This window comes from Ammospiza nelsoni, chromosome 3 (assembly GCF_027579445.1).
Source record: "Ammospiza nelsoni isolate bAmmNel1 chromosome 3, bAmmNel1.pri, whole genome shotgun sequence".
In the NCBI taxonomy this organism is placed as follows: domain Eukaryota; kingdom Metazoa; phylum Chordata; class Aves; order Passeriformes; family Passerellidae; genus Ammospiza; species Ammospiza nelsoni.
The window spans coordinates 4,572,182-4,594,395 of record NC_080635.1 but is presented as its reverse complement, the minus strand read 5'-3'; the positions used below and the strand labels follow the sequence as shown (position 1 = coordinate 4,594,395).

General features: G+C 46.7%; 1 protein-coding gene across 3 annotated transcripts in view; it reads left to right on the top strand.

Moving 5' to 3' along the window:
- The window catches only part of SPTBN1 (spectrin beta, non-erythrocytic 1), a 115,983-nt gene that overhangs the window by 64,830 nt on the left and 28,939 nt on the right, over positions 1–22,214 (top strand). For 2 of the 3 annotated variants that reach the window (XM_059467199.1, XM_059467200.1), the window contains exons 3-17: positions 3,563–3,714; positions 8,002–8,175; positions 8,781–8,872; positions 9,248–9,328; positions 10,027–10,142; positions 10,990–11,102; positions 11,705–11,892; positions 13,172–13,289; positions 14,553–14,711; positions 15,316–15,618; positions 16,391–16,544; positions 17,242–18,115; positions 18,254–18,388; positions 18,970–19,726; positions 19,944–20,146. In XM_059467199.1, coding sequence (XP_059323182.1) covers positions 3,563–3,714; positions 8,002–8,175; positions 8,781–8,872; positions 9,248–9,328; positions 10,027–10,142; positions 10,990–11,102; positions 11,705–11,892; positions 13,172–13,289; positions 14,553–14,711; positions 15,316–15,618; positions 16,391–16,544; positions 17,242–18,115; positions 18,254–18,388; positions 18,970–19,726; positions 19,944–20,146 — 3,619 coding nt within the window. The remainder of the gene's footprint in view (positions 1–3,562; positions 3,715–8,001; positions 8,176–8,780; positions 8,873–9,247; positions 9,329–10,026; positions 10,143–10,989; positions 11,103–11,704; positions 11,893–13,171; positions 13,290–14,552; positions 14,712–15,315; positions 15,619–16,390; positions 16,545–17,241; positions 18,116–18,253; positions 18,389–18,969; positions 19,727–19,943; positions 20,147–22,214) is intronic. The other variant, XM_059467202.1, reaches the window with a different exon arrangement.

The following is a 22,214-nucleotide window of genomic DNA, read 5'->3' as shown; positions in this document are numbered from 1 at the left end:
TTCACAAGCTGTAGGACACTTGGAGCTCCACCCATATCCTCTCATTTTAATTAATCTTCAAAATCCATAACTTGTGTTTTTGAAAATATGAAGGACATTTGTCAAAGCCATCATATGAGGTTTGTAAATAGCACTCAAGACCCATGGTTGATGTTAAATCCCTGGAATCACCGTTCATGGATGCACCTGGCCCTTACTGTGGAGGTTTTTGCACATTAAGAGAGTCACAGTTGTGTTGTTTGCTAAACCAAATTGTCAGGGCTCTAAGCACCACATTTCTGTGCCTATCTTTCTTTATTTGAAACATACAACCAAAGTTCCTTGGTTTTAATTCTGTGTGTGTTTGAACCTGAAACCCTAGAGCAGAAAAATAGTTTATCAGTTAGAAAGGGTTGATAAAAGCATTGCAAAAACCTCCTGTCATTGTGAAACACCATGTAGAAATAATCAGGAGAGGTTTTAACATGACCAACCCCAGTCACACCAATTTCCACATGGGCTTGGTTTGCTTTCCCACGTTGTGGGAGTGCAAGAGGTAAGGAGGGCTGTGCCTTCTCCCTCCAGGGGCTTCTCTGGCTGAGAGTGTCAGTGCAGAATTAGAGCTGTGCTCTGCCTGTGCCAAGAGCAGGATAAAGCCTGGCCTTCCTGGGTGACTGCCCCATTAGGAGCCTGAAAGAGCTGCTGTGTCTCTCCAGTGGCATTTTTCTGACCTAAGTTGCTGGTTGTCCCCAAAAGTTGGCAGTGGCGTGTGGGGCCTGGCCCTTGTGTGGTGCCTCAGCGTTTTCCCGTGGGGCTGCACCCAGACAATCAGGGATGTCCCTGCTTGCTGTAAATCAGAGCAGAGACGGAAAGAAAGTGAAAAGCCATGAATGGCTCCAGCACTGAAGCTGACTGTAGGCTCAGCACGAGGAGTTAGCGCTGAGCAGACTCTCACACTATTTTGCGGCGGTGGAGGCGGCAGGGAGGAGGCTCCACAGAGGATGGGTGGGGATCAGGTGAGAGGAGCTCGGGCAGGAGCTGGGGCGGGGGCGGGAGCCGGAGAAACCGAGCGGGCCCCGCAGCCGCCCGCTGTAAACAGGAAAGCGGGGCCGCCCAGAACACGGCTGAGGAAACGGGAAGGCAGAAGGGGAGAGGCAGCAACTGGCTTTGAACTCTAGAGTAAAGAAAACACTCCTAAAGACACCGCCATCAGCGCCTCTAGCCAGGCTGGACTCCCATCCTCTCCCTCCCTGATGGCTCACTGTGCTTCAGGATGCTGAGGCAACACTCAAGAGGAGAAGTCAGTCAAACTTTTTCAGGGTTTTTCCCCCGAGTCCTCACTGTCTGAAAAATGCACTTTGTCCTCCTTTGGGGCCACTGGGAGTGCTGGGGTGGGAAGGCAGCCTCAGAGCCACATGGACACTGTGCCCAGGAGGGACCTGTCTCCCCTGGCCTGGAAGGGCTGCTTGCTCTGCTGGCTTCCTTGACTTGCTTTCAGCACCAGAAGATCTCAAGCTGGTGTCAGTTGATACCATGGCTCCAAAAGTTTCACAACATGACTTGATGTGTCACTGCATTTCCCACAGTGTGTCTTTCATCTGTTCAAAATTAGGTCCCGACTCTTCATCTCCTCTTACTAAAGCCACATGGATGTTCTTTTCCCATTCTTTTCTTTCACTGTGATCCCAAATTGGGAGAATTATTGGCAACCATAATTTTTGACCAAATATTTTTTAATGGTTGGCTTTAAGATGGTATTTGATAGCTCTTTTTGTTTTATATGATATTTGTACATCCAACTCTATTTTCTTGGTCCTGTACATTGGCATTTCTCTTTGGAATGAATGTAAGCACAGGGACCACTGAATGTTGTGTTTCTGTGTAGAGACTACAGTGATTAAATAAACAAACTTGCTGAGCTGTTCTGGGGCTTGTATGAGCTGGTGAGAGGAGACAATTTCTGATGGAATTTTCTTTAAAAAGCACCAACTATTGCAAGGTTTCTCTTCTGTGACTCATTTCAAAAAAATACTTCAAGTAAAGGCATGGATTACTAGACAAGTAGACATGCAGATACAGCATTCCCAGGCACTTGCTATAAATAGTTCATAAAAAGTATATTTAAAGCTAAAGACACTGGCTGCAGTTCCTGCTGATCTCCTGTTCTCTTCCTCCATCACAGGGATCCTCTGCTCCATACAGAGTAAGGGCAAACACAAAAATGCAAACTGTCAGTTCACCCAAAGCACATTGTTTTGTCACTAACCCCAGTTTTGACATTTTTCCAAGCCACATTTGTAATTTCACACCTTAACAGGTAGGTAAAAGCTGTTAAAAATGGGGCAGTTTCAGGGCAGTAGATTTCAGAAATAAGTGGGAGGAACTGAAATCTTAGGGTGGGGTTTGTGCAGTTGTGCAAACCACCACCCTGTGCAGGTCTGCTCTCTCTCCCACTCACCACCATTCTGTTATCAGATTTCTCTTCTTACTGACCTTTCTTATTTCACTTGGTCCCCAGCTTTCTGTCCCCTTCACTCTCAGCATCTTTGTCATCCCCCATCACCATGATCAGATTTTTGCTGCTGTTCCCACGGTCCTGGAGGCAGTGAGTGGTTATGAACATGCTGGGACCATGACAGGAAAGGAGCTCATCCTTCCTTTGGGAGGACAGCATCCACCAAACCCCTGGGCAGCCACATCTGGAATGTTCTCCATGTTTTAAGCAACATTCTTGGAGCTTTCAGAGCTGGGGCCACTGCAGTTTAGGATTAATCTGTCTTCATGTCCTGTTTCTGTACATGCCAACATCTTTACAGAGGAATCCTGTCTGCCTGGGAAAGCAGAGCTTCCATTCATCTGTGGCTTCCAGAGGCCGAGTCAGAGCACCTGTGTTTTGACAAATTTGGTCTGTAGTATTTCCCAGCTCACTGAAATGACTTTTGGCTAACAAGGCTTCATCCAAAGCCCTTGGCAAGAGAATGTAACCACAGGGATGTATAATGTTTTCTGTCTGAGAGCTCTGGGCTTGGCAGGTAGGAGCTGGGTAGGAGTTTGTGAATTAATGTGGACTGCAGTGAGCCTGTGCAGTGAGAGAGCTCTCACAGCCAATGTTTTCCTCTATAAACTGTTGTGAAAGACTCTGGGAAGGGAAGGTGGAAAGAATCTATTTTTCTATGGCTTGATATAAATGCTTGTCTACCTCAGGCATGCAGTTATGGAAAAATTTGTGCTGACATTGTGTAAATACAGTTACAAATGTTGAATCTGCAAATAAATATTGCCATGAGAAGGGAAAAAAGTCAGTGGGAAGCTTTGGTCTCTGCTCTCTATCATATTTGTCTTAATCCAAAAGGACTGGTGGTATTTTGGGGGATCTGTTACAGATTTGTGTGTGTTCCAGAGCCGGTGAACTCAGCAGGTGAAGAATGGTGGGTTTTCAATGAAAAGCCCTAATTTCATCAGTGATTCTCCCAAAAGACAAGCCATACCTTTGATTTAATCTTAAAGGATTGAACATCCCATTTTCACACAGAAACATGAGCTGTGATTTATTTTGAGTGACATTCTGTTGCTTTCCCCACAGATGAACGTGAGGCAGTTCAGAAGAAGACCTTCACCAAGTGGGTGAATTCCCACTTGGCCCGTGTGTCCTGCCGGATTACAGACCTGTACACCGACCTGCGAGATGGGAGGATGCTCATCAAGCTCCTGGAGGTGCTTTCAGGAGAGAGACTTGTAAGTGCTTATCTGTATCCATTGGGGGGGTTGGGTTGGGTTTGGGTGGGGTTTTGTGAATCCTTGTCTCAACTGCAGTATAGGAAATCTGGGTGCTGAGGGTTCAGCACTGAAAATCTTTTTATACATTAAAGAAAAAAAAAGAGCTCTATTGCTTCAGCTGGATCCAGACACCACTAAAATGCCTTCCTAGTGGCTTCAGTGGGAATCAAAGGAAGTCTTCTTCAAAGGTTCCTTGCTGGTAACAAGCTGAGTGCTTCCAGCAGCATGTTCCCTGCTCCCAAATCTGACAGGCACAGAGTACAAAATGTTCCTGAGCCCCTTGGATCCCTTGGTGGTGGTGAGTTAGATGTGCTGGGACACCTGGGCCCTGTGGGCAGTGGCCCATTTCTGTGCTAACAAAGCCTGCAGTGATGCAGGTGTGCAGGCCTGGCACATCCCTGCTCCCGTCCTAGAGCACGCCAGGGCTGTGCAGGACAGCAGCTGGAGGTGTGTTCATTCCACCCACTGCTGAGGAATGTCCCTGAGTGTGCTTGATTTTACTCAGAGAGATAAGGTTTGGGCTTTCTTTGGTAAGGAGAATATCTAAAATCAATATAAATAAATGGGTCAAATTCTTTCTTTGGGTATGCTGAGCACCCCCTTGGTACCAGCACAAGGAGTGGTGAGTAAAAAGTCCTTGTAGTGGAAAATGCTGCTGCACAAGGGGAGAATTGGGTGCCAGGAAATGGTTGGGTATCAACTTCTCCTTCAGTTCCTTAAATGATGGCGATGCTCTTAACTGCCTAATTTGGAGCAATCTTTTCAAAGAAATACCAGTCTTTAGCTAAGACCCAGGGCTGCAGGGGGCTGGGTAATCACTTGTCATCAAGCTCTCCTATTAGTGGAGCTCTGTGACTTAAGACTCTGGTTAATGAGTGGAACATATGGCCCAGTGTAGTGTGTGTAGTGTGGGGAGGCAGGAGAGGAGCTGCCTGAGTGCATCTGGGAGGGTGAGGGAGCTGGGATGTGCACACAAGTGCCTCTGTGGATGGGGTAACAAATCCTGGTGTTCCATCAGCTTCAGTTTGCTCTGAGCCCCTCTCTGACTCTGCCAGACCACTCACCTCAGCCTCAGCCAGTGTTGGGTTTGATGTGCTCACTGCAGGTGGCAGGTATTCCTCACACAGGGATAGCTGAGACCAACATGCCCCTTTGTTTGAGGGCTGAGACACCAACTGTGTCAGCTCTGGTTAAGTCTGCCTGTCTGCCTGTCCAGATTTGACTTTCAGCTGCAAATAGGCAGCTCAGAGCAGTCCCATGACTGTGGTTGCACTGTTCATTTCCATATTTCACTCCAGGTTTTGGAAAATGCAAACAGGGCTGGGGCAGCTGTGGGGTGGGGAGAGGACAGGAGCCTCCTGGAGCTGCACTTGCATCATTGTGTCTGGCACTGGCAGCTGTCTGCACCACCACACATTCTTTTTGTAGCTTCCTTATCTGAGGCTAGAGGACAGTAGGCTCTGTTTGAACAGTGCATTCCACCACACCTTCTTCTGCAAACAAGAGTAAACGCAATGCACTAAACCTTGAGACAATTACACACACCAAAAGTACTCCAGGAGAATCTTACACACACTAAAAATATTCCAGGAGGACTGCCATGCTGATGTTCTTCAGGTTTTGGAATTTATTTTAGTCAGTATTAGGTAGGTTCTGACATCTCCATGGCACCCCAGAGAAATATGAAGGCAGATCTTATGCAGAAGACTTAAAATCAAGACAAGAAACATCAAATGGTAAGAAAGCAGAAACTAGCATAGATGAGTATCCCATAAAAATGGTGTATTTAGTGGTGCAGTGGAACAAACAGAAGTTGTTTCCTCTCTTTTGAAACTGGGATTCAGATTCTGGAGCCTGTGGAGCAGAGTCCAGGATTTTGGATGCCAGTCAGGGAAGCAGGGCTGCTCTTTGCCCTCTCACTTTGATTGCACAAACCCTGCATTTTCCAAAACTTACTGTGATTTTTGTTGATGAAAACCCACAGTCCTTGGAGGTGTATTGGAGAAACTCAGAATGAGAACAACCAATAACAGCAACACCTCCATCTTCCTGACCTTGCCCAGTTTGATTCCTAATCCTGGTCTTTAGTCCAGGCCTTACAGCATAATGTCCTCTGCACAGCAGTGTTTGGAAGGAAACTGATAGCATGCAATGCTCTCACTGAGCACAGTGGGAAAGAATCCAGCCAGCATGAAAGGACAGTTGTAATTTGGTTTGCACACACTGTTAACCAGCTTTTCCCAAACAGAAAAATAAAGCTGGGAATTGTCTTTGTCCTAAGATTAAGCATTTAGCTCCGTTTCTTCCCTAACCAAATTAAGGATTAGTAAATTCCTTGCAGTTCCTGGATGCTCAAAGGTCAAACCACTTAAGCACATTCTCTGTGGTGAATTCTGTCATATTTTCACTTGGAAAAGAGGAAGCGTTTTCATGTAGAACCAGTTTTCCTGTAACCTGTATGTGAAGACTCTGGGTTTGGTACTTGCTTTCCCTCCACTCAGTGTCTGGATCTGTGTCAGCCCAATAAATGTGCAAGGTATGTCTCACTGTGCCTCATCCTGGGGCTATGCAGGAGTGTGGCAAGCACAGCCACACCTTGCACAAACCAGACTCAGACACCTCTTCCTCTACATAAAACATCTCTGGTGAATGCTTTTGGCTCTGTAACCATGACACTGGAGCTGCTGAGAGCACAAAATGAGATGAGCTTTCTGAATCCTTTCCTGCTGAGTTTGAGGCAATAGGGGTGGTGCAGGTGCTGCTTCCGGCAGTGGGAAGGGCTGTGTTAAGGCAGAGGGGACAGGCTGGGGTCTGCCACTGCTGCTGAGAAGTGGCCCCAGTGACAGTCATTGCTGAGCCTTGGGAACATCCCTGTGCAGGTGAGCAGGCCTGGGAAGCTGCTCCAGGGCTCCAGGTGTGGCCATGGGCTGAGAGGAGCCGTGGGCTGGAGCTGGGGGTGCAGCTGGGCCTCCGCCTTCCCTCCTGCCCCAGAACTGCCTCCTCCCTGGGTTTTGTTTTGCAAGGTTCAGCCAAGCCTTAGGTCCAGCTTTCTACACCCCTAATGATTGATGGTGCCAGCTAAAGGCTCATCCCAGATTGTCCCTGCTGGCTGAGGAATCTCTGGGAGGCTTCAACCAACTGTGCAGCTCTCTCCTGCCTCTTCTGCTCCCCTGTGCCTCTTTGCACTGGCAGCATTTGGGATGGATGGGGTGTGCACAGGCTGCAATTTGGGCCTCTTTGGAGGGCCTTTTATACTCCAAAGCAGGAGTCTCCTGGAAATTCTCCTTCTTGCTGTGAGCTGTGGGTTAATCCTTCATCATTCCCCAGCCTTGGGAGGAGAACAGACCCAGGCTGACTGAGGCTGAAGCCAGTGGCCTCAGGGTTTGTGTGTCCCAAAGGGCATCTTCCTGCATGGCTTCCCTCTCCTCCATCCCCTGTGGCACAGGCTGTCTCCTTCAGCACTGGCTGAAACTCTTCACCTTGAATGCAGGTTGGGGCAAGGATATTGCCTGAGCTATTTCCATGGCCACTTAATTACATTCACTGCAGAAAACAAGGAAATTATGGCAATTAGTTGTTTGGCTGAGTAGCTTTGGTGACATCCCAGTGCACACTGAATAGGCTATTCAGCTGTAATCCTCATCTGCACAACAAAGTTCCCTTAATTCTATTCAGTTTACAGCAGAATTCTGCATGCTGATAACACATTCATTGCATTTTTGCAGTTGTACTGGGCCTTCATATGACTGTGTTATGTTGGTGTAGCTGACTTTTTAATTAGTATTTTTTTCCTATGAAGAAAAACTTCTAATCAATCTCTGTTACTTTCTTACTCTTTATCCGATTTTCTGACCAAAGAAAACCAATGCCACTTCCTTCTGGAGGAGATTTACTGACTAGCTCACAGCTCAAATCTGAGCTTGTGAGTGAATATCCTGGAGAGGAAACATGAGGGAAATAAGCAGGAAAAATCCTTTGAAAGGCAAATGAAACTGGGGCCATGTGTCCAGCTCAGGTCCAGGATATTGGTTTTTCCACCGTGGGTTTGGCACCTGCTTCCATTATCCTGGTGAAAATGGGCTGGAAGATGCAAGGAGTGGGTTTGTCCCTGGAATTTGAGGAACAATTGCTGCACTGCTGCCTGGGAGTGGTGATGCCCCAGCCAGGACTGAGGAGTTTACAAGCTTTGATTTTCCCCTCCCATCTACAATAATAAATGTTTTTATTCTTCCTTTTGCCTTCCAGCCTAAACCAACCAAAGGAAGGATGCGCATCCATTGCCTGGAGAACGTGGACAAAGCCCTGCAGTTCCTGAAGGAGCAGCGAGTGCACCTGGAGAACATGGGATCTCATGATATTGTGGATGGGAATCACAGGCTGACACTTGGCCTCATTTGGACCATTATCCTGAGATTCCAGGTACAGTTGTGTGCACACACAGATACATGGATGAGCTTTCCATGCCTGTTTGTCACATGCTTCACTGTGAATTTTAGGAGCAGAGGGCTCCCAGGTGCTCCCATCTGATGGGAAGGAGAAGTGCTTGGGAATCTGTCAGGATAAATCAGTGTCTGTGGTGCTGCTGACCTGTAGTGGGAGTTTCCTGTGGTGAAATTCTTATGGCTTTCTTTTAAAATCACTAATAAATGTGAAGCTCCAGTCTCCACACTAAATCCAGGAGGAAATGCTGCTCTGAGCTTCTGTCCATCTCCATGCTTGTTATCTATAACCTTGGCACTGACATGGATTAAGTGTACCCACAGGAATTATTTTAGAGTCTCAGCTAAGGCTTGAGGTTTCTTGTTTTCCAGCAAGTTCCAGATTGGTCTTTGCCCTCAGGTTGGAAAGTCCTTTTGCAGAAAGAATAATATATCCATACAATAAATATATAACTCATAATAAATCGCCCAGTAATAAACATTTAATAGCATTATTTTTGGTGTTTCCCAGCATTCCTTTCACCTTTTCCAAAAAGGCAATGTGTTTTCTCAGAGAAATATTGAAACCTTCTATGTTACTTATAGATCCAAGATATCAGCGTTGAAACTGAGGACAACAAAGAGAAGAAATCTGCTAAAGATGCTCTGCTTTTGTGGTGCCAGATGAAAACAGCTGGGTGAGTGTGGAATAAGTCATTATCTCTAAAGCTCTTACAGCATTTTGAGTTTTTGTTGAAATAATTTTAAATGGGCAAACATATATCTTGTTAAGTGGGTTTAGAGAGACAGAATTCAAGACATGAGTTGATGTTTACAAGTCAGAAAAGTCTGAATTTATGATGTTAATTCTGGATGACAAACACACCAATCCGATAATCAATTAATATATATAGTGATATTCTGACTCTTTTTCTCCCTATTCTGAACAAATAATGACAATTTCAAGACAAACTTAATGTCTCCCTGCTCTGGCTTTTGGTGCCAGAGTGTGCAGAGCTGCACTGGGGGTGCTGTGCTGTGCTGATTGCACTCTCCTTGTTTTTGTTCTGCAGGTACCCCAATGTCAACATCCACAACTTTACAACAAGCTGGAGGGATGGGATGGCATTCAATGCACTGATCCATAAGCACAGGTATGTGTGGCTCAATGTCTGCCCTGATTTGGAGCTACCTGGGAGTTTGATTTTAAAAATCTGTGAAGAGCAGGAAGTTGAGGAGTTGCTGAGAGTTTTAGAGCAACTTGCCTTGATTTGAGCTTTACAGCTCTTGTGGTCATTGTGAGCTTGGCTGGGCAGCAGCTTCTCACACCACAAGTCAAAACAGGCTGTGTTTGGTTTCAAGGGTATAAATTACACCTGTGATTATTTGGGTTTGGTTTGGCTCTTGTACCTCAGTGAGTAACCCATGCCCAGGTCTGGAACTGGGGGGCAGGAGTGGGGAAGTACACCCAGAGCAGCTGGAGGGAAAGGAAATCCCTGCCCAAGGGTGGACAGATGTGGTGCCAGGCTGCCATGGCTGGGGATGCTGCTCAGGTGGAGTTAATCCAGATGGATTGCATGCTTCCATGGGCATGAGGAGAGACTCATGACCACAGCTTTGTTCTTCTCTTCTCCAGGGTCACCTTCCCTGCTGTCAAGCCCCCCCTCTTTCTCCCATGGCCAGGTCCTGCTGTGCCATGTGCTGGGCATTGATTCATTCCTGTAACCCTGCTGGGAAATGCACAGGGCATGTGAAACCTGGGCTGGGTTTTCTAAGGGTTGGAGATTTTAGTTCATTTGAGGGTGGCTGCACTGTGCTTTGGGAAATCTAAAGAATTTTCCATCCTGTCTAGGCCTGATCTGATTGATTTTGACAAGCTGAAGAAATCAAATGCACACTACAATCTGCAGAATGCTTTTAACCTTGCAGAGCAGCACCTTGGTCTTACCAAGCTCCTGGACCCTGAGGGTAAGAATTCCAGCAGTTTCAGCACTTAAGGGCTCTTTTCTCCCACCCCTCCATGTCAGAGCACATCTCTGTGACAGCTTTTTGTGTCCAGGAGCAGCTGGATGCTGCTGACTCACCTGGTGATACAGGCAGAGAGGGAGGGAGAGAATGTGAGATTTCTCCAGCAGCAAACTGAGCAGCAGTAGCACAAGAGCCCTTAATCCTGTGTTTATTTACTGCCATCTGACAAGCTTGTTGGCCTGGCCATGTGTCCATAAAGTCATTCCAGTCAGAGGCTTCCTTCTGAGAAAGAAGAGAAGCAGAGGAGCAGGGAAGCCTCAGCCTATGCTTCTGTGGGAGTGTGTGTGCTCCCAGTGCTGGGGCAAGAGCCTTTTGTGTCACAGGGCAGGAGTGATGTGTTTGGGCAAGTTTCTTCTTGCTTATGTTCCAGTGCCTCAGAATTGCTGAGAAATATTTTGTTTTCCACCTGTATCTCTCAGATTCACCTGGAGAGACACAAGTTTGAATTCCTGTCTCCAAATGCTGACACAGCACTGAAGTTGCTGTAATTAAGAGTACTGTCAACTCACACACACCTCTCAGGAGTTATTTGGCTGTGCACAAGCTGTGGCAAAGTCTGTAACTTGACTGTAAAACCCAAAGGCCCCAAGCTTTAGCCCCAGTCCACACTACTGCCAGAACCAGTGCAAAGCTGCTCAATTCATTTTTTATTAGGAAACCAACCTTAGGGGCTGAACTGCCACTGAACCCATCTCTGCCTCCCAAATTTATCCTTGGTGCACTCTGAGCTCTGTTGGTGTAACCCTGCAGCCTCAGCATGCTGAGATAACTCTTGTTTGGTTTGCAGATATCAGTGTTGATCACCCTGATGAAAAGTCAATCATCACCTATGTGGTGACATATTACCACTACTTCTCCAAGATGAAAGCTTTGGCTGTCGAAGGAAAACGTATTGGAAAGGTCTGTCAGTTTAAATTAGAAATTGTTACAAAGCAGGCAAAATATTTCTGATTTTCTTTTTCCTCTTGGATGTTAATTTTTAAAGAGTCCACTCTCTGGTAGTTTTGATTTTTTTGCTTTTGAACATGTTTTGAATGTTAAATATTCCCATGTGACTACGAGGAGTAGTTAATTTCCAGCTGCCTCACATTAGAAAACACTTGGCTGGTGTTTTATTTTTGCTTGTTCATTTTGCATCATTGCTACTTTTCCTTTCTCATTAACTGCTCCTCACCCTCTGGGCCCTCTGTCTCCTCTGGAAAAGTCCCTAATTTAAAACATGTGCAGTCATTCTCTGTCCTTTGGCAACACTGCCCCGGTCCTTACAGCTGGCAGACTGAACATGAATCCTTGTTGAGCCTCAGCTCTGCCCCCCTATTGCTGTGGGATTTGGGGAATTTAGTGCTGCAAAATGCCAAGCTCTCATTTCTCAGGGATCCCGGCAGTGAGTACTCTGATTCACAACTCAAGTCTCCCAGCAGTTTCTTTTATGTGGCTTGTTGGATTTAAATGACTGAAGAGCACTGCCCTTGTGACTCATGTGTGTTGTGCTGCTGCTGCAGGTGCTTGACAATGCCATTGAAACAGAGAAAATGATAGAAAAATACGAGTCCCTGGCTTCTGACCTGCTGGAGTGGATTGAGCAAACCATTATCATCCTCAACAATCGCAAATTTGCCAACTCCCTGGTTGGGGTGCAGCAGCAGCTGCAGGCGTTCAACACTTACCGCACAGTGGAGAAACCACCCAAGTGAGTTTAATCCCAGCTTAACACAACAGTCACTGGTCTTGTTGGCTTAGTCACTCATTGATTTCTTTAAAAACCAAACATATCCAAGTAATTTTAGTTGTGGCTTAAGAATTTATTTTCCTGAGCAAGCCCAGCTCTCATATTCCTGGTTGGTGCTTGTCGACGTTACTTGGGGCACGTTTGCTTCGTGCTGTTCAGTGTGCAGATAACAACAACAGCAGAGAGAAAAGCGTGTCTCCCACAGGATCTGGGAGTCCTGGAAGCTGTCCCTGCCCTGGGATGCCTGTCTTATCATATGAGTGGTAATAGCATACTGTGGTAGTACAGTAATGTCGCCACTCGTGCTTTTAATAGCACTGGATAATACCAAAATGCTGCTATTAAAAGATCCCTACTGCTTATCCAACATGAAGAGGAAACGTGTCTGGCTTTGTCAAACAGCCCTACTTGCTCAAACTGATACAAGCAAAACGGGGCAACTTATTTCTGGAAAGCCTCTTTTAGGATTGTGATATCAAATCTGTTTATTATTTGTGTCTAATTTGAGTTCTAGTGAATAATAATCACAACCTGAAACATTACACAGGATCCAGACTTCTTCTAAAATTGCAGACTATTCCCTAATGCCCATGGAGTTTGTTTATTTCCCAGGCATACAGCACAGGGGAAACAGTGGGAAGAGTTTACTGACTGCAGAGGCTTTAAATAAAACTTCCATTTCTTGTGCTGATGGAGTGAACGAGGACAGTGCACGTACTAGAATGAAAAAAAAAGTCTTTTCCTGTCCCCCAGGGGTTTAAATCCAAACACTCAGCTGACTTCTGTAAAGTTGCTTTTGCTGTCTGCCCCAAATGGCTCCAGGAGAAGTGTGGGCTATTTCCATTGCTCCCAGCTTCCACACAAGATGGAGGTGTTTATGTGAATGTAACATTCACTGTGTCAACATTTTAAACAAGTGCTTTATTATAGTTTTTTGTAGCTGATTATATTCAATATTTTAGAGAAGTGCTTCCCTGTAAGGGTGGTGAGGCCCTGGCACAGGTTACCCAGAGAAGCTGTGGCTGCCCCATCCCTGGAAGTGTTCCAGACTGGGTGGGTCAGGGTTGGGATAGTGGAAGGTGTCCCTGCCCTGACAGGGGGTGTAACTGGATGGACTTTAAGGTCTTTTCCAACCCAAACCATTCTGTCAGTCCATGATTCTATGATTATACCTTGGCAATGCATACCTTAGTAATAAAAGTTTGATTGTAACTCAATTCTCTTGCAAAATTTTCTTTAGATTTACAGAAAAAGGCAACCTGGAAGTGCTGCTTTTTACCATCCAAAGCAAAATGAGAGCCAACAATCAGAAAGTGTACATGCCAAGGGAAGGCAAACTCATCTCTGACATTAACAAGGTAAACTGAGCAGCTCCTCCCCTGTGACTCAGGGTATTGCTGTTTTCTCTCAACAACATTTGTTCTTCTCAAAACATTTTTATCTCCAGCCTTGATGTGGGGACTGTAAGGGATGGGTGAGGTGGGGTGACCTTTTCCTATAGGCCAGACTTAGTACCCTGAGCCAGGCCTGGGGTGTCCTCAGCATCTGTAGGAGCTTCTGCTCCGGGGGCTGCCAGTTCTGCCCTGCCCCTCGTGGTCCTGGCTGTGGGACAGAAGTGACAGAAGGCAGCAGCAGTAGGTGCTGTGCCCTCCCCTTCACCTCCCAGTGCCCTGCCTGGGCATTGTGGATCCCTCTGGGGTCCTGCAGCCTGTTCTCTGCTGCTGCAGCTGCCAGGGCAGGGCTGGGCACAGCACTCAAGGATAGCAAACAGCTCCAGCCTGGCAGCTTTCTCCTTTGTGTTTGATCATGCTTGGCAGTCCCAGACCAGCTGTTGTGGGTGTCTGTGGCCTCATCCCCGGGAGCAGCAAACTGCTCAGCTCTCCTGGTTGCAGGAGGAATGCCCAAAATAGTCATGTTTCAAGCAGTTTCACATCTGTTTGGAATTAGATTTAGTTTGTGTTTAATTGAGGGGTTTTTTTTGTTGTCTGTAAGATCTGAGAGGTGATTAGCTGACTTTCAACATGCTTCTAAGACTGCTGATTTTTGTAATGTTATCATCATGCATGTGATAACTTCTGGTTTGGGGGGAATAAAGGACTTGTAAGCACCAGAAGCAGCCAAATTCTGCAGTTGTTTTCTTTTCCAAAGTGTGATAAAGAACAACAGTTGTATGTTGATTTTGGAGGTGAGAGGCCATGAATCTCTAATTCCCATTTCCTAAAGGAGGAAGATAGAATCTGCATGTTTAGGAGTAGCACTCAGGAGATTTTATTTTTTTAAATAAACACTTTCTTACATATTCAAGCCAGGTGGTTTCCTTAGGCTTTACTGGGAAGAGGGGTAAGAAAGGACAAGAGAAAATTAATCTGGGATAAACAACTTGCTCAGAAAATGACTGATTAATTGAGAACAGATTTTAAGTCATGTGTTTATATTAGCAAACAAGGTGTAGGGCCAGCCAGTGCAAACTGGATTTATGGGCTTATAAATAATTGAACCAGTTTGGTGAAAGTTGCCTGTGGTGACTTCAGCCCTGATTTCATGCAAAGGAGATGGGATTTATCATAATCTTGTAAGAATGTGTTGTTTAGAAGCCATGTGTTTTTCCTCCATATCTTCAGGCCTGGGAAAGACTGGAAAAAGCTGAACATGAAAGAGAACTGGCACTGCGAAATGAGCTCATCAGACAAGAGAAACTGGAACAACTTGCACGGAGATTCGATCGCAAGGCAGCTATGAGAGAAACTTGGCTGAGTGAAAATCAACGTCTCGTTTCTCAGGTGCTGCTCTCAGAAATTGTCTGGGTGACTAAAATGGTTCCCATGAGTAATTACAGGATGCAGTTCTTGCAAGGAGAACATTTTCTTCCCTGTGCCTCATATTTTACTACATTAATGTATGTGTGTATTTATTTATTGTATTTAGTTACTCTATATGAGTATGTACTGTACATCCTCTCTTTTATACATTTGGGATTCCCTTCTTTGAACTGACCAGCCTGTGGTCAGGAGAATTTGATGAGGAAATAATTACCCACAGTCAATATTTTCTTTATCTGAATATTTTGGTGAGTTCAGTGAAATTAGCCCAGGAGTTAATTTTATTGTTTAATATTAGAGATGTAATATTAGATCAGCCCAGACTAATCCTGATGGCCATGTGATTCTTCCCCCAAAGGCAGTGAATAATATCTCTGATTTTATCAGTAGTTCTTTATTATCAGAGGCATCTTTTATTTTATTTAAGGAAGACTCTTGGGAGCATTTTGAGGCATCGGATTTGCTAACAAGCATGTTCTGCCAAGTCAGAACTGACAGCAGAGGTTGAGCAGTGAGACTTTTGTCCTCAGCAGCCATTCCTGAAGAAGTGCCTCTGTCTTTGCAGGACAATTTTGGCTTTGACCTCCCAGCAGTGGAGGCTGCCACGAAGAAGCACGAGGCCATCGAGACGGACATCGCGGCCTACGAGGAGCGCGTGCAGGCCGTGGTGGCCGTGGCGAAGGAGCTCGAGACCGAAAACTACCACGACATCAAACGCATCACTGCAAGGAAGGACAATGTCATCCGCCTGTGGGAGTATCTCCTGGAGCTGCTCCGGGCACGCAGACAGCGCCTCGAGATGAACCTCGGGCTGCAGAAGATTTTCCAGGAAATGCTGTACATTATGGACTGGATGGACGAGATGAAGGTGGGTGGAAGTCCTTTGAGAATGCCAACAAATATTGCTCAGAGGTGTACGTGTCCCTTTCTCTCAAGATTCATTTTGCCCCTCTGGTTTAGTAGACAGACCCACAAGATCCACATCACTGCACTTGTTCACGGCACTTCAAGAGCAGTGAACAAATTCCGTATGATTTCTGACCAATAAAGATAAAAAACATGTTAAGAAAAAATAACAAATTCACTCCTATAAAAAGCTACTTTCCAGCTTCATGTCTGTGTCATAGAGCCCAGAAGTTTTGTCACAGTGCTCGGGTAAAGATGACAGATTTGGTAAAAGGGAATGAAATAATCTCTCTCCATCATGATTTACATGGGGAGCAAGTCACCTCTTCACCTCTCTGCTTTAAAAAGCTTGAATTTCTTCCTGTCTGTTCTCCTGGGATCTGGGAAGGGAAAGGACCATGACTTGTCCATCAGCCAGCAGAACTTGGAAGCTGTTGGAGGAAAGAAACAGCTCAGCAGGAGCTCACAGCACCTGGCCTGAGTCCTGCTGAGCTAACTCAGCCTCTCAGCATCCTAGACTGCAAGTTCATTAAAGAGCAGTCAAGTTCTTGGTTGCCAGTGATTTCAAAACTGCTGGCTCAAATTTGTATCAGCCATGTCTCTACATTTGAAATTTCTATCCTTCTGGGCTTGGAGTTCCTCTGACCTAATGTACCAACAGTGCCTGGAGTCCCAAAGAAGCAACCAGCTTATGGCCTTCAGCCTGTTTTACTTGTCTTCCCCATTTTGTTCAGGTGCTTTTACTGTCCCAAGACTACGGCAAACATTTGTTGGGAGTTGAGGACCTGCTGCAGAAACACGCTCTGGTGGAAGCTGACATTGCTATTCAGGCTGAGAGAGTGAGAGGGGTCAATGCCTCTGCTCAGAAGTTTGCCACTGATGGAGAAGGTAACCAGCACCCAACATACCCCTTTAATTACCTATGAGGTTATCTGTGAGACTCATTAGTTCTGCAAGATAGGTTAGCTGAACTCCCCACCAGAATGAGAGAATCCAGCTCCATTGTTCCTTCCGTACTCAGCCTTTCAATGATTCATTTGTCCAGGAGCCTGCTCAGGAATTGAGTGTGGCATTGTGCCTTGCATAGGATGTCACACTCCTCACCAGCAGCTGCTGTGACTTTGTAGAGGTCACCACAGTTCCCCATGCTGTGTTCCTAATGCAAACATTTTCACAGATTGTTGGACCCAGTCTGATGGTGTCCTGATTTATCCTAAAAGGAAGCAATTCCCTAGAACCCAGCGCTGCTAACAGAGTAAATGGCGTCCATTTTGTGCAGTTGTGTATAAATCTAAATTCAGTGAATTTTGTCTCACTGGAAACAGTTGTGAATATCTTTCCTTTTGGGTTTTTTTTTTTTCTTTTGGAAAGAATGGCATTTTCTGATCTGTGTTACTGTGTGGTGGAGCTTGAACACTTCCCACTCACTTTCCTTAGACTAACCATGGATTCTTTCATGTAAACCTTGTAGCTGGCACATGTAGGAATTCAGAGCTCTGTGAATTCAGAGGAATTCAGAGCTGCCCCTGAGCTGTGGGGATGGCAGTGAGCCAGCCCAGGTGGTAACCCACGTTCTCTGTCCCAGCAGGTTACAAGCCCTGTGACCCACAGGTGATCCGGGACCGCGTGGCTCACATGGAGTTCTGCTACCAGGAGCTCTGCCAGCTGGCGGCCGAGCGCCGCGCGCGCCTCGAGGAGTCCCGGCGCCTCTGGAAATTCTTCTGGGAAATGGCTGAAGAGGAGGGCTGGATCAGGGAGAAGGAGCAGATCCTGTCATCTGATGACTATGGGAAGGACCTAACCAGTGTCGTCCGACTCTTGAGTAAACACAAGGCGTTTGAGGATGAGATGAGCGGCCGCAGCGGCCACTTTCAGCAGGCGATAAAAGAAGGTGAAGACATGATCGCGGAAGAGCATTTTGGGTCTGAGAAGATCAGAGAAAGAATTAAGGATATCCGGGAGCAGTGGGCTAACCTGGAGCAGTTATCTGCCATTAGGAAGAAGCGGCTGGAGGAAGCCTCTCTCCTTCACCAGTTCCAGGCTGATGCTGACGATATCGATGCGTGGATGTTGGACATCCTCAAGATTGTCTCCAGCAATGATGTTGGCCATGATGAATATTCCACTCAGTCCTTGGTCAAGAAGCACAAAGATGTGGCTGAGGAGATTGCCAGCTACCGGCCCACCATCGACTCCCTTCACGAGCAGGCCAAGGCCCTGCCGCAGGAGCACGCGGAGTCTCCGGATGTGCAAGGCAGGTTGTCCGGAATCGAGGAGAGGTACAAGGAGGTTGCTGAGCTGACCCGGCTGCGTAAACAGGCCCTGCAGGATACCCTGGCTCTCTATAAGATGTTCAGCGAGGCAGATGCTTGTGAGCTTTGGATCGACGAAAAGGAGAAGTGGCTGAATAATATGCAGATCCCAGAGAAGCTGGAGGACCTGGAAGTGATCCAGCACAGGTAAGAACGCCTTTACCAGGAAGTTTGGGAAATACTGGGTGGAAGTGTTTTACCCCAGCTACCTTTCTCAGCTTGCTTGCGGCTCAGATTCTCTAATGCCTGGGGGATCTTGTGTTTGTTTGTTTTCCCCCACTCCAGATTTGAAAGCTTGGAGCCAGAAATGAACAACCAGGCATCCCGTGTGGCTGTGGTGAACCAGATTGCCAGGCAGCTGATGCACAGTGGCCACCCTGGGGAGAAGATCAAAGCACAGCAAGATAAACTCAACACAAGGTAAGTGAAAGCCTCGTGCTCAGGAACATCACACCAGCTGGAACAAGTATGGTGGGGTCATTTGATCTTCTTAAGTAGGCTTTTTTAAGATATTCTGATGCTGTTACCTGAAGAATCTTTAAGGCTTCAAAAGGAAAGAGTTGTGCCTTTCAAATACTTGATTATCAGGTAGAGTTTTGCTTTTGACTTAAACAGGCCCTGAGTGTGTCAGCACCTTGATTTGAGAGCTGGAAATTGACTGTAATAATTACTATGATAAAAAAGAAATCAGTATAGTTTTGTGTAAACTCCCGCATTTTTTAGCTTCAGAATGAACCAAGGGAGTGTGAAAAGTTGGTGTAACTGCCAATTTTTCTCTTGAGGAAAAATTATACTCAGAGTGCTGGTACTTGTCATATTCTAATACACACCATATCTGGGTTAATGATTGCTTTGCTAGAAATACTGATGGTGTGGGAAGGACTGAGGAAACCCTGAGTAGCTGGGTTTACCAAGCTGCTGAGAGCAGCTGCTCACTCAGCAATGCTGCCACATCCTTTTCCCACAAATCTCAATTTCTCTCCTCTCCTCACACATTTCAGGTGGAGCCAGTTCAGAGAACTGGTAGATAGGAAGAAGGATGCTCTGCTCTCTGCTCTGAGTATCCAGAACTACCATCTTGAATGTAATGAAACCAAATCCTGGATCAGGGAAAAGACCAAAGTGATTGAGTCCACACAAGACCTGGGTAACGACCTGGCCGGAGTGATGGCCTTGCAGAGGAAGCTGACGGGCATGGAACGGGACCTGGTGGCCATCGAAGCCAAGCTCAGTGACCTGCAGAAGGAGGCAGAGAAGCTGGAATCAGAGCATCCTGACCAGGCACAAGCCATCCTCTCACGGCTTGCAGAGATCAACGACGTGTGGGAAGAAATGAAGACCACCCTGAAGAACCGGGAAGAGTCCCTGGGAGAGGCCAGCAAGCTGCAGCAGTTCCTGAGAGATCTGGATGACTTCCAGTCCTGGCTCTCCAGAACACAGACTGCAATTGCCTCCGAAGACATGCCCAACACCCTGACAGAGGCTGAGAAGCTGCTCACTCAGCATGAGAATATCAAGAATGAAATCAACAACTACGAGGAAGATTATCAGAAGATGAGGGACATGGGTGAGATGGTGACACAAGGACAAACTGACGCTCAGTACATGTTCCTGCGCCAGCGCCTGCAGGCTTTGGACACCGGATGGAATGAGCTTCACAAAATGTGGGAGAACAGGCAAAATCTCCTTTCCCAGTCTCATGCCTACCAGCTGTTCCTCAGAGATACCAAGCAAGCAGAAGCTTTCCTTAATAACCAGGCAAGTGGTCAAGATATACCTGACTTCATTTCTGCAGGTTGGCACTGTGTGCTGCAAGCAATTAACAGACAAAGTCTATTGGCAGGAGAGCCACAAGCAGACAACTTGCCCTTTTCTAACTTTATTTTACTTCAAACTGTTGTTGGGAGGTGTCTGTTGTTGGAGCAGCAGCATAGCCTGAGTGTAACAATTTTCTCTCTGATTTCTTTAATCCCAGGAATATGTTCTGGCGCACACGGAGATGCCAACCACCTTGGAAGGAGCAGAAGCTGCTATCAAAAAGCAGGAGGATTTCATGACCACCATGGATGCCAATGAAGAAAAGATCAATGCAGTTGTGGAGACGGGCAGGAGGCTCGTTAGTGATGGGAACATTAACTCTGATAAAATCCAGGAGAAAGTGGACTCAATTGATGACAGGTAAGGGCAGAATGATGCTACAATGTAGCTGTTCCTCCTTTAATTCTGTTCTCTGAGAGATGCCCTTTTAGCAGGATTCAAAGGCAAAGTAACAGCTTAGAAAATGTCTGTCCCAGACTGTTTTCTTTGTCTCGTGGAAAAATAGGAACTGTCATGTTTCAAGAATGCACCAGGCTAGTCTTAGTTAAACAATACCTTTCCCACTTTCTAGAGGCTTGGTAGGTAATGAGCTCCCTGCCCAGAATTTGGTTGTTTGAGTGTTGCCTTGTAATTCTTGGAGTTTGAGCAGACTTGATGCTCTGGTGGGAGCTGCAGCAGTTGGCTGTGTCTGGTTCCACAAGTCTCAGTTCCCTCTGCTGCCCCCGAGCTGGTGTAATTACAATAACTTATTCCTGTCCTTCCTCTGGAGAAGGAATGTGGCTCTTCAAGGGTGTAATTGGCATTACATGCACCCCACCCACTCGACTTTGATCACCTCTTCCAGCTTGTCTGGCCCCTCTGAGATCAGATTAGGAGGCGCTGGTACAAGTGTGTCTTTCATCCCAGAACAAGTCCTTTGCTTTCTCTCTCTGGCTGTGGCACGGATGCTGTAGAACATTAAAAGTTTCTTTTTCTTTGAAACCCAAATGCTCAGTTTTGATGGCTGTTGTTCTTTCTGCTTTTGGTTTGGATAGCAGTGGAGCCTTTCAAGGCACTGTGAGTGTCAGAACACAGCAGTGGGCTGTGAAATGTCACTGATGACCCTCCCATCAGACTTCCATTCTCCCACAGCTGGTAAGCTCAGGTTCTTCTGGTGTCTTCATCTCCAAAGAGAAACTGAACTGAAGTAGTTCAGAAGACATTGTACCTTTCCTGTTTGGGCAGAGATGTCCCACTGTGTGTGCACCCACTTTAGCCATGCATCCTGGCTTCAGAAAAGGCAGCTCTTCCTGTTCCCAGAGCTTGCTGAGGGCCTCTGACAGCTGAACCCCCAGGGTACCCCATGTTATCATTTTCTCTCTCACACCAGCTAGCTCTAGATCCCTGAGAGGATCTGCAAAGGCCAGGAAGAGGAGATTATATGAAACAATCAAGGGGACAACTAGGACAGTGATTTTCCTTATTTACCCTCTCTAAGGGCCCTCTACTCTAAATTTTCCCATCCACTTAGGAAAGCAGGAGAGCTTGATCCCAGCCTTCTGGTCAGGTGTCCTCTTTCTGCAGCGTTTGGAATGAAAGGAAAGCATCCAAGGATGTCATAGCAAATGGCCAGCTGGAGTGGGACACAGCTTCACCCATGTCCTGTGTGCTCTGCAGAGGCTCTGGTGGCTGTCACCCCAGTGCAGCTGCTCCTCTGTGCCCCGTTGTCCCTGCTGTCCTGCCTGGGGGACGTGTGCTGGAGCTCCTGCTGGAGCTGAGCATTTCCTCAATCCCAGAGCTATTTATGCCGAGCGCTGCAAAACCCATCCGGAGCCGCTGTCCAGGAAATCCGTGTGGCTGCTCCCCAGGCCTGGGGCTGATAAGCCTCCAGAACAAAGCCCTGGGGCTGCCTGCACTGGGAGGGGTAGCAAAGGAAGCCTCTTTGCTTGCACAAAACATGGCTCTCCCAGCCGAGCTCCACCTGATGTCTGACAAAGGACCAAAACAAACAAGCACAAATATGTGCAGCGGCTCCACACTTCCCATAGGGAGCTCTTTGTAGTTTCTGGTATTGTTCAGAGTGGGTTTTGCAGTGGTGCTTTTGAGCTGTTCCTGAGGAGACCCCACTGGCCCTGCCCTGGGATGGTTCCTATCTCAATAGGGATGGCACAAGGGGGAGGAAAGTGCAGTAGGAAAGGAACACTTCAGCACAACCTTTTAGTGCGGTTCACAAGCAAGAATGAAGGAGCATAAGGACAAGGAGTAAGGGTAAGGGAAGGAGAAGATGTGTTTGCATCAAGCCATCACCAACTAGCTTTTCCAGCTGGGAAAGAAGCTGGTCTCCCTGTGTAGCTGTCCCTGCTTGGGTGACTTCTGCTGCTCTGAAGCATTTTCTCCACCATTTTCTCTCGTAAGAGTGTTGGGGAACTGCCCCTCTCCATGTGCCTGC